At 45.9% G+C, this 16,520-nt stretch overlaps 1 protein-coding gene across 1 annotated transcript; it reads left to right on the plus strand.

Moving 5' to 3' along the window:
* Window positions 1–6,881: 6,881 nt before the first annotated feature.
* Window positions 6,882–16,174, plus strand: LOC137786876 (homeobox protein Dlx4a-like). Its single transcript, XM_068579006.1, has 3 exons — window positions 6,882–7,686; window positions 10,788–10,984; window positions 15,793–16,174. The coding sequence occupies exons 1-3, from the start codon at window positions 7,359–7,361 to the stop codon at window positions 16,033–16,035; spliced, it is 768 nt and encodes a 255-aa protein (XP_068435107.1). The 5' UTR covers window positions 6,882–7,358; the 3' UTR covers window positions 16,036–16,174.
* The last annotated feature ends 346 nt before the right edge of the window (window positions 16,175–16,520 follow it).

Genomic DNA, 16,520 nt, shown 5'->3' on the forward strand with positions numbered 1-16,520 from the left:
CCCTTCTTCCTCTCGCATCACACGCATCAAGCCAGTAATAAAACATTGCGAAAAAATGTTCTAGTAAATTCTAGAAACTTAAATGAATGTTGACCTTTTGTCGGGGCAGTCATTATACACGCAAATCATTATTCCCTCGCCAGTCACGATGGTTGTCAGTCAGTCAAGTTGAATGCAGTGACCCTGTCGAAATGCACAGGATGCACCCTCGTAAACAGTTTGCATGGACTCTGCCCGGACCGGTTTGCGTGGCCCACATGATGTCCCTGTCGGTGGCCTTGTGCTGTGTCCATCAAAAGCACCGCCGCTCACTTTGTTTGTTGGGTTCTGGATCAGTCGCCGGCTGATCGCCCATGACGAAACCTCTCGGCCGGCTCATCTGTACGCATGGACTCGCCTCGGTGAAGCCCTGCGTGTTGCAGCACAGCTGCAGATGGAGAGAGGTGTTCGTGAAACCTCGACTTGTCCTCAAGGTCTCGTGCAGAGCCTCCATCTGCAACGTACAAACACGCAAACAGGTCACAGTCAGTCTTTCCCTCTCTCTTTGTCTCACACACACCCTCGCCGCTCCGTCTCTTGCGCACACGCACGCACGCACACACACACACACACACACCCAAGGAGACACACGTGGGAGGATTGACGCCGCGCTGTCTGCAGTGCGTTGACGAGTATTGTTATTAACTGCGGTGTGAATAGAGGCAGCGGTACATCCCCTGCTCTCCGGCTGCTGCAGAGCTGCAGGGCTCGCCTTTGTTCTGCGCTCCATAATGGCACGCCATAATTACAGTTTCAGCCGAGAGAGGCGCACACTGCAACGTCTACCTAACCTCTCGCCTCACCTCACCTCGCAGGGTAGCAGAGGAACACGCGGGCGCACGCGGCTTTCATGTGTGTGCGCACGTTAACATGCCAGCCTGCTTGTGGTTCACTGCTATCGGGAAAGCTAAAAAAAAAAAAGTGCCAACCTGCTTCTCTTCCTCGACGTCAGACCGAAATGTTCGTCAGCGTGAGCTAAATGGACTTGAACTCGCTCTCTCCCTCCTCAAACTGCCCCGTGGTTGGCTGATGACATCACGCACGCAGGACCAGTAGGGTTACAATGCAATAAAGGGTTCTGAATTTAATTCAGATCTTAGTATTTTTCATGCAAACCTGTCTGACTTATTTGTACACATACAAAAAAGTCATTGAAAAAGTTTGAAAAAGGATGGAGAAAAATCCGCCGCCAAGTTGAGAGCCGCCGAGAGGCAACCGCAATGCTCCTGATCTCATTGTTTGCCCCTTGAAGGTCTTGAAGGTCTTTAAGGTCTTTAAGGTCTTCAAGGTCTTGAAGGTTGTTAAGCTCTTGAAGGTCTTGAATGTCTTAAAGGTCTCGAAGGTCTTGAAGGTCTTGACGGTCTTGAAGGTATTTAAAGTCTTTAAGCTCTTGAAGGTCTTGAAGGTCTTTAAGGTCTTTAAGCTCTTGAAGGTCTTGAAGGTCTTAAAGCTCTTGAAGGTCTTGAAGGTCTTTAAAGTCTTTAAGCTCTTGAAGCTCTTGAAGCTCTTAAAGATCTTTAAGCTCTTGAAGGTCTTTAAGATCAGGTCTTTCCAAAAAACGTGAAAAAAACACACAGCATCGAGAATTTTTCCACCTATATTGGGTTTGAAAACTATGATACATTCTGGTTTTCCAAAGTATTAGGAATTACACAAAGCATGTTTATGTCCAAATTGAGAGTCTTAATCAGTCAAAAGAAGAAAAAGTCCACGTCAACTTCTATCTGACTTTAAATAAATGTACGTACATCTTTTCATTTGCAGACTGGGTCTTATCATTCTGCAGCGGGTCATCATAATAATAATAATAATAACATTAATTTCCCTAGATCTGGGGGAATATTGTAATGAGTTATTACCAAATATGTCTGTCTAAACAGCCATTACATTTCCACCTCTACGGATCTGCAATTGCTCGAAAGGAATGTGTGCACACTTTTTTTCTTCTTCTATCCGGTGAGCGATCGTGACGGATATTTCAGGTGTGGTCCCTTCAGGTTTCACCCAGAAGTAGTTGGGTTGGATAATCTGACTCCAACCTCTCGGACCATCTGACCGGTCCTGCTTCTATTCAACAAATGGGTGCACTTTGGGACACTTTTCACGTCAATTAATTTCCAGTATCAACCCTCAGAACCCAGTAATCTTAGTCAAAGAGGGCGTCACCGTGGAACATTTCTTGCCCTTCCTCATCCCTCCGTGTCGCCTGCTAGTCTCGACGTCTCTCTTGAATAACATTGTTGGTATATTACTCCAGTCGATGCACACGTTGGCCAGAGTGCTGCCGCATCTAAAGGAAATGCCTGAGAATGATGAACGATGGTAAAGTCTGAGTAGAGGAAAAGAAACGGAGGAGATGACGAGAAGGTCGGAGGTTAACAGGAAGGAGATCGATTTTGGCTTGGCTGAAATAATTATCTTTATTTACAAAAATACCTTTCAGCTCCAGACACTTTACGGTCAAAGAACGCACTGTGTGGTATTGGGTATTGCGGTCCACATTTACTGTATTAAGAAGAATTATTCATTCATTCATGGGCTGTTGTTTCATTTATGATCTATTTTAATGGTCATAACGATTGAGTTGAAGGTGTTAGATGTATAGACATTATGGTAAAGCTGCTCTAAGCAATAGTCTTTAGATCCACAATGGGTCAAAGAACTGTATGTAAAGTAAAAGGGGTCAATGAGGGAAAAAACAACAAAGACTTGACTTCCAACTTCACACTTCCCCTCAACTCTATGAGGAGTTTTAGCATCTTTTAGCTGCTTGTTTTGGTTTTACAGTCCTCATCAGCCTCTTTAAAGCAGCACCCTGCAGCTTTAGAAAAACACAATTAGCTTGTAGCGAACAAAGTTAGCTCCAAGCTGGTGAACAGACTGACAGCTAAAGAGACAGATTTCCATCGGGAGCTGGTGGAGACCAACAGAGCTAAAAAAAACAAAAAGAGTGAATATTAGACTTACACTTTGTTATATGAACAACTCCAAATGTATGCTAATGTTGCTCTGGTCTTGAAGAAGGAAAACGTGTACACTATCTGACTATGTGGAGACCAAAACAGAGCTAAAAAAAAAAAGAGAGGAAATATTAGAATTGCCAAGTGGTTGTACGATCAACTCCAAATAAACGCTAATGTTGCTCAGTGTTCTCAAGGTAATAACTTTAAATATGTTGGACCATACAATATATTAGGTTCTTTATTCAAATCATGTATGTTCTTTAACAACAATATAATCATTAGATATTTGTCATTATGTTCATTCATATTTTTATGAAGCAGAGATTGAACATTGTGAGGTTGAATCCATAAGGCTTTAAACGTGCAGTATGTAGGATTTAGTGGCAACTCGTGTTGAGGTTTCATAACTACAGGGGCTTTCTGGAGCCAGTGTTTGGTTTGTCCTTTCTGGGCTACTGTAGAAACATGGCCACTGGCTCTGTGAAGGGATTTTATATATTTTTTAAAGGTGAAATAATTTCACCCCAAAATTGTATATTTTAGCAAACGTCATTCATCAGCGCATTTGTCGGGGACTATTTTCTGTTGCGGATGAATCTATAGGTGTACTCATGAGTTTTTTTGTAGCAGACTAAACTGCTGTTTTGATGTGTTTTTTTTAAACAATGGCGCTCTAAGTCAAGTCTGTCTCAGCATCTTTTTACTCAGCATTTATTCATGACGGGACAAACTGAGAATTACTTCTACCCAAAGAATATAATAAGAAAACCACTTAAAACTCATTAAAATGGTCGTCATCCTGTCGTCCCTTCTCTTCTTTTTTCTTTTTCGTTGTCCCCTGAAGGCGTAAAGTGACCTGCATGCGTTCCCACAAGCTCCTGTGCATGCGCTCCGTCCCCTGCTGTCGGACCGTAACTCATCTCCCCTTGACGTCGGATGACAAATTGCCTCACCGCAGGCCCCAAAAAAAAGAGAAAGAAAGCCTCAGTGAGCTTGTTTGAACACAGTCATTAACCTGTGTTACTCGTTGAATCAGAGGCGTTCGCGCTGAACCTCGGAGGGCAATTCATCCATATCGTGTTCAATGAGAGGATTACAGGATGAGTGGCTCTATGAAGTCCTGCTATAGCTTCCATGAAGAAATGATTTACGGTGTTGAATTCTTCGTGTTTTGCATCTATTTCTTGTGCACATATATTCCGGGTCGAGCCCCATTTCCGAGGCTGAGATTGAAGTCGACTTGGTAACTGCCGGAGAGAAACCCCTCAACTTTCTGACTTGCACGAATGATTCTTAAGAGAGCGATAATGGCCGTCGACCTTCCTCAGGGTGCGCGAAAAAGCAACAAAACAACAACAACAAAAAGGAGAGAAGAAATGAATAAAGACATTTGGACAACATAGCAAGACTGCGCCTCCAAATAACAGCGTTGACACAGCGAGGAGGGCGTGCCCACAGAGGTGAAATCAGGGAGCGGAGGAATGTTGGCCCTGGATGAAAGCCGGAGCGCAGGCTCTGCGACGCGCAATAACTCTCTGCACATCAGCACGTTGGTAAAGACACATGGAGGAGAAGAGAAACCAGGAGGAAACATGCCAACACATCTCTCTCTCTCTCTCTCTCTCTCTCTCTCTCTCTCTCTCTCCGTCTGTCTTTCTCTCTTTGTCTGCGGTTCTAATGATTATCTTTTCCAGTTGTCACGACAATAGCTGCACGTTTTTTTTGACACAAATACGCATTTTAGAGATTTAAACAGTTTTTTTCTGTGTGTGTTTTGCCGGTCAGAGTGACAGCAGAGTCTTTAAAGAGTCCTGTCAAAGCAAGATTAGTGACTAAAGAGGGCCTCGGGGCCCCGTCTGACAACGTCTGTATCGAGCCTTCCTTTGACCTCCAGCTGGAGGAGGAAATCCTCCAGCAGCAGTGATGCAAGAAGCACTCGGGTCCTTTACTTAAGCAGCAAAACCACACGTTCAAACCAAATACTGCACGTAAACACACCCGCGTGCACAACCATGCAGAAATACAGAACAAGGTATCATCAGCTGAAATGTTGTTGGAGCAGTGTGTGTGTGTGTGTGTGTGTGTGTGTGTGTGTCTGTGTGTGTGTGTGTGTGTGTGTGTGTGTGTATGTGTGTGTGTGTGTATACATTTATGTATTACTATATATATATATATATATATATATATATATATATATATATATATATATATATATATATTGTTTTAATGTCTTTAACGTTGCTTTTTTGTTAAATATATGATACTCTGGTAGAACTGTACTACAGTACGTGTACAGTATTTTTAAAGTGGCCTAACTGAACCCGTGGCTCTCTCTCTCTCTCTCTCTCTCTCTCTCTCTCTCTCTCTCTCTCTCTCTCTCTCTCTCTGCACCATCACGTCCACTCCACAGGTCACGTTGCGTTCATTCGCATGCGGCGAATAACGTGCTTAAAATAGCACTTTATATGGAAAATGAAATGTCAAGGAATTCCATATAGATGTATCCTGATCCAGCAGGTCCAGGGTGGGTGTGGGGGGTGTGGGGGTGTGGGGGGTGAGCGCGAGGCCCACGGTCCCGCACTCCCACCGCGGAGGAGCGGAACGAGCGAGCCGAGAGGAAACGACAGCGTCCGAGCTTCTGCCGCCGAAACGAGCCGGGCAGTTTCTGGAGGAGATGTTTGTTGTAACTGTCCCTCGTGTTGGGACCACAGCCGGTGCCCTCGGGGCGTGTGCGTGCGTGCGTGCGTGTATTCGTGTGTGTGTGCGTGTGTGTTGTACTCTGGCGTAAAATCACGTTGAGCCTTATTAGGTTTTCCTCAAAGCCGAACCCCCCCAGCACAAAATACAACATGAAAGAAAGACAAATAAAATAATTTGAGTCTTTTTTTTTCTTCCTTGGAGTCGCGTGGAAGAGTATAAGTGTGTGTTCCATAAAAAAATATTATGATAATAAGGTCTGCGGCCTTTCAACAGCGGTTTATGGAGGCACTTTGGTCTGAACCGCCTTATTTAGCCTTTGGCAAGCGGCGAGGATTTTATTTTGGAAGGGCGATGCGTTCATGAACCAACTTGCCAGTGTCCATTTTTATGAAATCATGACTCAGCATTGGTGAATTATCTTTATATATTTATATATACATATATATATATATATATATATATATATATATATATATATATAATTATTATTACAATTATCTATATAATTATTATTATTAAAATTATATATATATATATATATATATATATATATATATATATATATATATATATATACAATGCAAAAATGTAGTAGAACCACGTGAACCAGAGACCAAGAGCACTTCAGCTTCTCGTTAGTACAAATTAATAACATCGTGATGTATCATATCTGTCAGCAGTCACCTGCATGTATAACATTGTCCTCATGTGTCTCTTTATTTATTTTATCTAATACGTTATTCATTTCAATAAATAAACCGACGGCCTTAAAGGCCAGTGAACATATCATGAAAGGAATCCGTTTGTCCAGAATTTCACATTTTATTAATTATATTTTAATGGTTAAAGTGGCCCCTCACTTCAGATTTATTTTTTTATTTTTTATTTCAGGGGCATTGCGGCCCGCTCCCCGGCACACACACACACACACCTTGAAAAAAAACAAAAAAAACGAGAGGAGCCGGGTCCGCCGCTCTCGCTGATCGTCATTAGTTTGACTCGCGTGACACGGCGAGCCGCTGCAGCCAATCAGCGCGCAGGGTTGCGAGGCGAAGTGGGGAGGGGAGGGGGGGGAAAGGTGTCTGACGCGGCGGGGGCGCGCAGCGAGCGAAGGAGGAGGATCACTCCGCGGCTCTGCGCCGCCACACCGCCTCCTCACATCACGCGAGGACGCGAGCACCGCAAGGCGGGTTGTTTTTAAGAGGGAGAGAAGACGGCAGGATAACCCGGACTGGAAGGATATTAAATCAGTTCACTGGCCCCTCTGTTTGTTTGTTTTTTGGTCGGAACTTCCTGGGTGTCGTTGCAGTTGTTTTTCTTACCGAGTGCGGCGGTCAGTGCTTCACGTCGGCCCGTCCTGCGACGCGTTTGAGGGGATGTAGCGGTGGGAAAGCGCACATAAAGCCGCTTTACTCGTTGCACCAGGAGTGTGTTGACATTAATCAAAGGTAAAATATTATTTTTTTTTAAAGAAGAAAGAAAAAAAAAGCTGCTGTTGGTTTATGGGAACCAGAACTCTTCTCCGCTAGTCCACATACATTTTTTTCTTCTCTTTTTTTTATATTGATGGTGGGTCACTTTATAATGCCCCCCGCCTGGAGGTGGTAGCCGAGCCGCTCTCTCTCATTTCCCACCACATCCCTGCACATCTCCCCAATGATGACTATGAGCTCTATATCGGACACTTTGGTCCCGCCCGACCCCTCCAAGTCGGCGTTTTTGGAGTTCGGCGGCCACGGCTACCCCGGACACCAGCAGTCCTCCCCCGGCCTGTCCCACAACCACTACCCGGTCCACGGCCTCCACGCTGTCGGCCCCTCGCAGCATGACGGGCCCTTCTCCTCCGGCGCGGCGTCGTACGGCCGCCCGCTGGGCTACCCGGGCTATCACAGCCCCGTGAGCGCGCACCACCCCGGCGCCTACCTGCCCTATCAGCACGGGGGTCACGGCGGCGCGCTCGGACACAGCCGGCTGGAGGATGCAGGTAGGTTTCACAGGACAGTTTCTTTCTAGACAATATGCATGTTTGCACCTTTTTTGTGTCTTCTTCATGTCTACCAGAGTCATATTAATGTGTACCCCGAGTGGGGGCTCCGCACGGGGCCCGACAGCCGCGTGGACGTCGCGTTGTGGGTTTGTCGTTGAGCTGAAAATAGAGCAAACAAAGTAAGGCAAAAGAGCTGTTAGCCAATCAGAACCGTTTGTTTCATTAGGACGTGGTACGTTTATTGGGTGTTTAAAAAAACTATAGTAATTTATGATTTTTTTTGTGTCGCCGTGAATATTAAAAAAAGCAACAGCCCAAATCAAAATGATGAATCCCAGAAGACCTTAAAGGCAACAATACACACAAACGTTATGTAACGTAAATCTCATTGGGAGAGTAGAGAAGAGGGAGTTGAGGAATTATTCTTCACAGATGTTTTATATTTAATGGTGGAAATGGTTGTGTTGTGTAAAAAACATAAAAAATAACCCACAGCAGAGCAGAATAATTGGATCCACACACACAGATCGGCCACAGCGCCGTGTTCAGTGTACTTTAGGGGGTTTTGGTCGGGAGATGAGTTCAAGGCCCGCGGAGGCCGTGGGACTCTCCACAAGAAGCAGCCGGCACCGGGCCTGTGGTGTCCCGCAGCGGCCCGAGAGCAGCCCGCCAACCCTCAGCCCATCTTCTCCCGAATAACATCCGCCCTGATGCTGCCGCCCGCACGCGCTCCCTACACACACACACACACACACACACACACACACACACACACACACACACACACACACACACACACACACACACACACACACATGCACACACGCCACGAGGCCTTTAGGAATAATAGTAATTGTAACAATATTAATAAATCACACCTGACAAAGTCTGTCCAATATGATTCAAATAAAATGTTAATTGAACCGAAAATACTTCCTTGTATTTAAATGTTTTATGAATTCCCAAATAAAATACCGCACCAATAACATTCGGGATAAAACAGGTCATTTTATTTTAATAACACATTTTTAATAGGCATTCAATTACTTTGAAGGCTTCTGCCGGTGACTGACCACCCATTAGTGTATAGACTGTAAAAAGTGTTTTTTTTATACGCGATGACGTACGTATTTCTTTAGGAAAGTGACGGTGCGGTAAACTAAACAATAATTAGGTGTATTATTCTGTGCACTCATTTGATGGGATGCTTCATTGCTCTGGTTTGTGATGGCGCAGAAGAGCGGCGCGCGCGCCGCTGCACCCGGAAGTGTCTGCTTGTCACTCGACGTGTTTGTTACATGCTGTTAAGGGATTAAGAGCGATCTAGTTCTGCTGCTGCTAATGATAATAATTATCCTTGTATATACATATAATTAGATGTATATTTAAATGAAAGCGCGCATCTTTTTCTCTAAAATTGAAAGCTCCACGTGCACGGCCTCCGTGTTTATTGTGTTCATTTAAAATAGTGTAAAGTTTCCAAGCAGCCAAATACAAGGACACAATGACAACGGAATCTTACATAAAAAAGTATTTTTTTTAACAAATATTTTGTGATAATCAGTCAAACTATTTTTACCGATCTGTAAAATCTTATATTGCTGCATCTTTTCTACATTAAATGCAGCAGAAACATCTACTTATTTGACGTAGAGTGATTTCAGCCCAACTGAAATTTGATTTATGACTCTAAATCATTTAAGTTAAGTTGATGCCAAAACATTTCTTTTGTACGGTGAATAGACGCCAATTAGTTGAATAGTGAGTGAAAAAAAAAGCCACGCCTCAGCACTTTTGACTGGCGTCCTCCGCTCCTCAAATGAAGAAACCTTACTAGAAATAAAATAGAATAAGACCAAACACACGTGACATCGCCTTGACCACCAGTATGCTTTACTTCTTGAACTGATGACACATTTCAGCACGTCTGCATTACGTCTGTCAGCGGTTAAAAACAAAAAAGGTTATCATATTATTTGTGATTAATGTTGACAGCGCAGCACTTTATTACGCAGCACTGGTCCCAGTTCACGAAGAACTACAATTTGATTTATCTTATTCGAGTTTTACAACCACTATGAGATCCAACAGGGACCAACCGACCCGGAGCACGTCGCATACCGGCCCCGTGTGTGTGTGTGTGTGTGTGTGTGTGTGTGTGTGTGAGGGGTTCACCGCTTTAAGAGCTTTCTGTGTGTTTGGTCTTAATAAGGGTTAGAACAATGGAAAAAATCAAATTGAAAGGGGTTGGGCGGGTATTTTACAAGTAGGGTGGTCTGAGGGACTCCAAACAATAGAGCAAAACAATAAAGCTAAAAAAAAAACAACTAGTTGTGCTTGTTGGAGAATGTACACCCTCTCACATTTTATTTTATTTATTTTTCCTCCGTCATCTCACTGCCGTCTCTGCCGGCTACGCGAGCCCAGTCTCGGTCACAGGATCCTGAGCGTCTTGTGGGGCCCTCGGCACGTCCACAGCTGCTCCACACACACACACGCGCACACACACACACACACACCGTGAGCTATGAGCTCTGAGCTCATGTCATAACAAGAGATCAGCGTGGGCGGACGTACACGGTTGTACAGCTTTCTTGAGAAGAAAAAAATATGCAAAAAAAATCGACGGGGCTGACCTCGCACGTAAAAGAAAAGAGGATTCATCTCTTCACCCGTCGAGCGTCTACAGTCGTGACATCAGCGGCCTGGACTGAATCCACCAACACGTGTTACAGGATCGTTTTGCTCTCGCGCAATAACTTCCAAATCCTTTGTGTTTTAAAAGCATCACAAGTTCAGATCCCGCTTCGCGCTCGAACCCTCGACGTCACGGTTTGTTAGACAACATTACGTTCATCAGTTTAAACGCATACGTACGCATTTCCTGGAGAATGAATGTGTTGATGTCTAATAGAGGAACGTATTTGTGTTTTTCTTACGTACTTACATTTTACAGATCTTTTTTTACGGCATGTAGTTGTTAGTCATAAGCAATCTTATTTTTAAAAAGTAAAAAAAAGAACAGAGGGTCTCTGTTACTCTTGAGGCATTTATCTCGGCGCTAACTTTCCTCCTCCTCCTCCTCCTCTTCCTCTCAGACCACGAGAAGCCCACGACGGTGATCGAGAACGGGGAGGTGCGGCTGAACGGGAAGGGGAAGAAGATCCGGAAGCCCCGGACCATTTACTCCAGCCTGCAGCTGCAGGCCCTGAACCAGCGCTTCCAGCAGACCCAGTACCTCGCGCTGCCCGAGCGGGCCGACCTGGCGGCCAAGCTGGGCCTCACGCAGACGCAGGTACTCATCACATGCTCAGTTTGGCCTCATTCTTTCTCTCTTTTTATCATTTTGAGGGGATTTCATCAAGAAAAAAAAAGAATAAAAAAGAGATTTATCTAATGAGCGCGGCACAAAAAAGCAAAATTGAAGAACATTTTATACATAAACGAGCGCAAACAATTTACAAATTTACATATTACTGCACTTTAAATTATTGCTGCAGTTACAGGAGCAGAAAGTTGAACAAAGTGTCAGCGACTTTCTCTCCTCGAGGGCATCTGACTCACTGCACTGCGTCATCAAAGCAGAGCTCTGCATCAACACTGCGTACGTCTTGATTCTTTTCTTTTATTCCCAAAGTATTTTTTGGACACAATAGATTGAACGCCATCAGACACAGCTTCACAGGAGGAGTGGTGTTTTCGTTTGACTTTTTTCTTCCTCTGTGAACCAGAAGCCACATTTACTTTTTAACCGTTTAATCCCAGTTGAGAGCAAACGTTTCCTCCTCTTCTTCAATGTAAATGGAGAAATAGTTTGGTCCATTTTGAAATATCAAATAACTACGAGCAGAAAAGAAACGCATGCTGCGCCGTGACGAGCACCGCGCTGCTGCTCCGCCCCCCCGTTCGTTGGATTCATATTTAAATAAGTCTGAAGAGAGCAGCTCAGCGCGCTGGCTTCAGCAGGTGTTTGATACAACTCTCCGTATTTAGCAAATCCAAGGACGTCATTTGTCTAAGACGACGCATCTCGAGTCTCAGACGGCGTCCGGCCTCAAACTGGATCCAACGCGTACGTCAGTTGGGCCGTTGGGTTTTTGGCTCGGTGCTAATAAAACGTTCATAACCACGCTCATCAACAATTCCACCAACGCACAACGTTTCCTGACGTGTGTACCTGGCCCCGTACCAGTGAACCCGCTCTGCTTGCTCTGGGAGTGATGGACGACCCGGCCGCTTGGCTCCGCCCCTCTGTGGCGGTTTGGTATGTGTCCGGCCGTGCTCGCCCGCCGGCAGCAACGCATCGCTCTGTCTGCTCTGAGCTGGGATTGACTGAAGGCATCAGAGTCTTTACAGCAGAGGTGTCAAACTCAAGGCCCGCGGGCCAAACCCGGCCCGCCAGGGGTCCAGTCCAACAGAAGAAAATATATATTTATATCAAAATTAGCAGAGCTGAGATTCAAACCTCTGATCCTCTGCTAGTAGCACGGACATGCAAACCATGGATCCACAGTCGCAACTGACGTGAGCTCTGATATTATTGTGTTGGAGGTCGTTAAACATGGATCACGTCATCAAAGTGGCGTCACAAACGCGCCACAAAGCGAGGGGATCTGCAGAGGAGAGCAGGCAGATAGACAGAGAAATGTCTGAATGTTTGGTCTTTATGTTTGTAGTTAATCGTTGAAAGACCTTAAAATAGAGTTTATCATCTCAAAACCTTCACCAATGATACAAACATAGAGAAACGTTGTCGTTATTGATGCGTTATCATGCTGTGAGCGGCATGCGGCCTCTTCACTGACATGAGTTTGACACTCCTGCTCTCGAGGGTCAAGAGTTCAGCTGATGGCGTTTAAGCATCCGGCTCGTCGGAGGAACGCAGACGCATTTCTGTTGGCTTGTGAATGTGGCAGCTTTTCCTATTTTTAGACGGAGGATTAATTGTTTTACGGAGAAACGTGATCATCAAGGTGAGAACTCCTCAATGAACTCAATTGCAAAAGGTGTTTCTCGTGTTGTCTTACTAATTACAGGTGTTGCTGCCAAGTAATTACTCTCCCCGAACTGCCGTTGAGATTGGAAAACAACAAGTTAGAAGTCGGGCGCGGTAAATAAGGTCACCTCCGATTTGAAGGTCACGGGGAGAGCGCAGGGCTTTGAAGCAAATCTGACATCGTGGCCAAACAGTGAAATGATATAAAGTATTCGCTGGGTTTCCATCTTGACTTACATTTGTGTGTGTGTGTGTGTGTGTGTGTGTGTGTGTGTGTGTGTGTGTGTGTGTGTGTGTGGGACAAGACGGTTTGAGTCGTGACTTGACTTTGAGTTGTTGGCAGGCTCCTCTCTCCTCTGGTGGTGACCCAGTAAATAGACGGAGACGCAGAACAATCAGTCCTCTGCGATTCGCGCACACACACACACACACACACAAGTGTGCATTTATTCAGACGCGTATGTTGTGTGCATTTTTATACACGCACACAAACGGAAACACACACACACACACACACACTTGCAGATAGCGATCGTGCGTCACATCTCGCTCCGGCCTCGCTGCCATTAGGCCGGCAGCCAACTGCCCAACGCTCTCGCTCAGTGCTCCCAGACGCTGCTATCTCTATCCATCTCTCTCTCACACACACACACACACACACACACACACACACGCACACACACACACACACACACACACACACACACACACGCACACACACACACACACACACACACACACACACACACGCACACACACACACACACACACACACACGCACACACACACACACACACACACACACACACACACACACACACACACACACACACACACGCACACACACACACACACACACACACACACTGTGGCCATTCATCTTAAACCCCCGCCAAATAGACGCCTTCTATTTCTAAAAATCTCCGCCACCGTTTTTTTTTCTTCTTCTTTTTTCGCCCAGTATTACAATAATAACCACACACACACACACACACACACACACACACGGCGGCACCTGGCCTGCCTCTCGGCCACCCTCCTCCGCTCACGCCGGCGTCGAAGGGCCACGGCGTCGGCGCGGCGCGGCGGCCCCCGAGCTGCTGCTGCAATATGAAACCGATAGTTAGCGCAGCGCTGCTGTCACTGAGGCTGCATTAGCGCTAACGTGCTGTTGATTGACTCGAGGGGCGGCGGCGCCCACTTAAGGGTTCCACTTAAGGGTTCCACTTAAGGGTTCCACTTAAGGGTTCCACTTAAGGGTTCCACGGCCTCGGCACATGACGGCGGGCCTGTAGGTTGTCGCCGTGGAACGAGGGCGAGCGCGTTCTCTTTCTGGCTTCACGGTTTATTAAATCTATCAAGTGGAGAAAAGGGTTTGCAGCTCTGCGGCGGCGGCGGCGGCGGCGGCGTGTGACGCATCTGCAGCCGTCCACGCTGCAGTGTCACTGTGATGGACGTCAGCAGATGCTCAGGAACAATAGATCCAACTAAACAAGAAGTTTAAGGGCTTGTTCTGTTAGAGCAGTCTGAGATTAGATTTATTAGATTTATATTTGAATAGAATGATAAATCTTCCGTGGACCACTTCAGCCGTCTTCATAAACGTCTATAAAAAGTCAGAGTAATAACTCAGAGGACTGACGGCGCCGAGGAGAGGACGGTTTTGGTGCCAAGTTTCTTCTTCTCCTTCTTTTTGCTTCTCCTCCTCCTCCCTTTTCTTCTTCTTGTTCTCATCTTTCTTATTTTTCTTCTCCTTTTTTCTTTTTCTTCTTCTTCTTCTTCCCCTTCTTGTTCTTGCTCTCCTCCTCCTCCTCGTTCTTCTCCCTTTTCTTGCTCTCCTCCTCCTCCTCGTTCTTCTCCCTTTTCTTGCTCTCCTCCTCCTCTCTCTCTCCTCTTGCTGCCGGTCCTTTGGGCGTTTACTTTCTTGAAATTTGATTTCCCTCCTTCGCGAAGCCGAGAACCCGTTTGACACAAAGGTATCGTCCGTTCGCTGACTGCGTGTAATTATTTATGATTCATTTTGTCCCGTCTTGACTGACAGGTTTGGCCCGAGAGGCGTTTTTGTGTAATTTAACGCTCAATTTGCAAGCGAGCAAGAAACTTGAGAAGGTGCCAATTATGTCGACAGCGCACACTGAAGCGTCTGCAGCGGAGAGCGGCTCCATACTGTTCGTCCCGTCCACACACACACACACACACACACACACACACACACGCACTATTCTCATGACGATAAAGGAATGAAAGTGCTTCTTAAAACTCAACGTTTCCAGTGGTTTCAAAGCCCCGCCTCCTCATCACAAACATGGAGGGTGAGCATGAGCCGGCCTCTCCGCATCTGTGTCCGACGAGCGCTGCGGCAATTACCCAGGACGAACCCACTCGTGGTATTTTCGGCCGCTCGTATATTACTGCTTGTCAAGCCATCAACTTTAACAATCGTGGGTTCATTTGTACAGCTCATTAGAGCCTAATTGCAGGTTCCACGCTGCATTGTCATCTGCAGCAGGTGTGCGTGTGGTTGCTGTGTTCAGGTGTAGTCAGGGCGTGTGCACACGTCTTCTGTGCTTTTAATATTCATAATATTCTCTTCCGCATTTTTTCATTCCAACTGCTGATTTCGTAATAATCTTGCTTTAAAAAAAAAATGCAAAAGAGGACGTAACGTGAGGCCGGATTGACACACCTGTTCACTGACGTGCCAGAGGTGTGCTCGTTGCACATGTGGGGAGGGATTAAAACTATTCTAATTAGATTTCTTTATCCCAATATGTGTCCTGGCTGCTGTATGTTATTATGCAGCACATAGCGGGGTATTCACTGTCATGATCAGATCACCAGAGTCGACCTCGGCCCATCTTCAGTTTGACTCAATCCTTTATTCTCACAATGAAGTTATTTTACTGAAAATGTTCATCCGTCATCTGTTATTTGATTTTGTTTTGGCTCTTAAACCAAACTACCGTTGTCAAGCGCTATTCATTTTGTGATGGTTTCCTTTGACGAGCGTCGTCATGATCAGGAGAATATGAGAGGGACACAGTGACACTGAGACAATACGTCCCTTAATTTGAGCGTTGACTCCTTCCCTTTTCCTCGTCCTTCAGGTAAAAATCTGGTTCCAGAACAAGCGGTCCAAATACAAGAAGATCATGAAGAACGGGCCCTGTGGACCTGAGGGAGACCACCTGGCCCCCCAGCCCGCCTCCTCCTCCTCCCCCTGCTCCCTGTGGGACATCAGCATGGCCGCCAAAGGCGCGCCGGTGCACTCTGGAGGATACATGAACAATTTTGGTCACTGGTACCCGGGACACCAGCAGGACTCCATGCCGAGGACTCAGATGATGTGACGGCCCGGAGGACGCAGCACTTCAGGACACACTCATGGATTTTATGCCAGCAAGCTGACTGGAGCTGTTGGAGGACACAGACGTTGTCGTGGAACTGAACCACACTGGAGGCAGAAATAACAAAACGGGCAGAGATTAACTGCAGGGAAGTAGTTTTAGCGGTAGCTATATTTGTAGCTGTAGCTATAGCTATATTTGTAGCTATAGCTGTAGTTGTAGCTGTAGCTGTAGCGGTAATGGTAGCTGTAGCTATGGCTGTATCTGTAGCTATAGCTGTAGCTGTAGTTGTAGCTGTACTTGTAGCTGTAGCGGTAGCTATAGTTGTAGCTGTACTTGTAGCTGTAGCGGTAGCTATAGTTGTAGTTGTAGCTATAGCTGCAGCTGTAGTTGTGGCTGTACTTGTAGCTGTAGCGGTAGCGGTAGCTATAGTTGTAGCGGTAGCTGTAGCCGGGGGTGTGCAGGATGTGGTGAATGTGAGGGTAAAA

The sequence above is a fragment of the Clinocottus analis genome, unplaced genomic scaffold, assembly GCF_023055335.1.
Source record: "Clinocottus analis isolate CAN_PGR_092001 unplaced genomic scaffold, fCliAna1.0.p SCAF_16, whole genome shotgun sequence".
In the NCBI taxonomy this organism is placed as follows: domain Eukaryota; kingdom Metazoa; phylum Chordata; class Actinopteri; order Perciformes; family Cottidae; genus Clinocottus; species Clinocottus analis.

What these genes read in the sequence shown, in the direction of transcription:
- LOC137786876 (XM_068579006.1), top strand. Translation starts at nt 7,359, where the DNA reads ATGATGACTATGAGCTCTATATCGGACACTTTGGTCCCGCCCGACCCC. An exon ending in CAGCCGGCTGGAGGATGCAG is followed by an intron (nt 7,687 to 10,787) that starts GTAGGTTTCACA and finishes TCTTCCTCTCAG; the next exon opens with ACCACGAGAAGCCCACGACG. An exon ending in TGGGCCTCACGCAGACGCAG is followed by an intron (nt 10,985 to 15,792) that starts GTACTCATCACA and finishes CTCGTCCTTCAG; the next exon opens with GTAAAAATCTGGTTCCAGAA.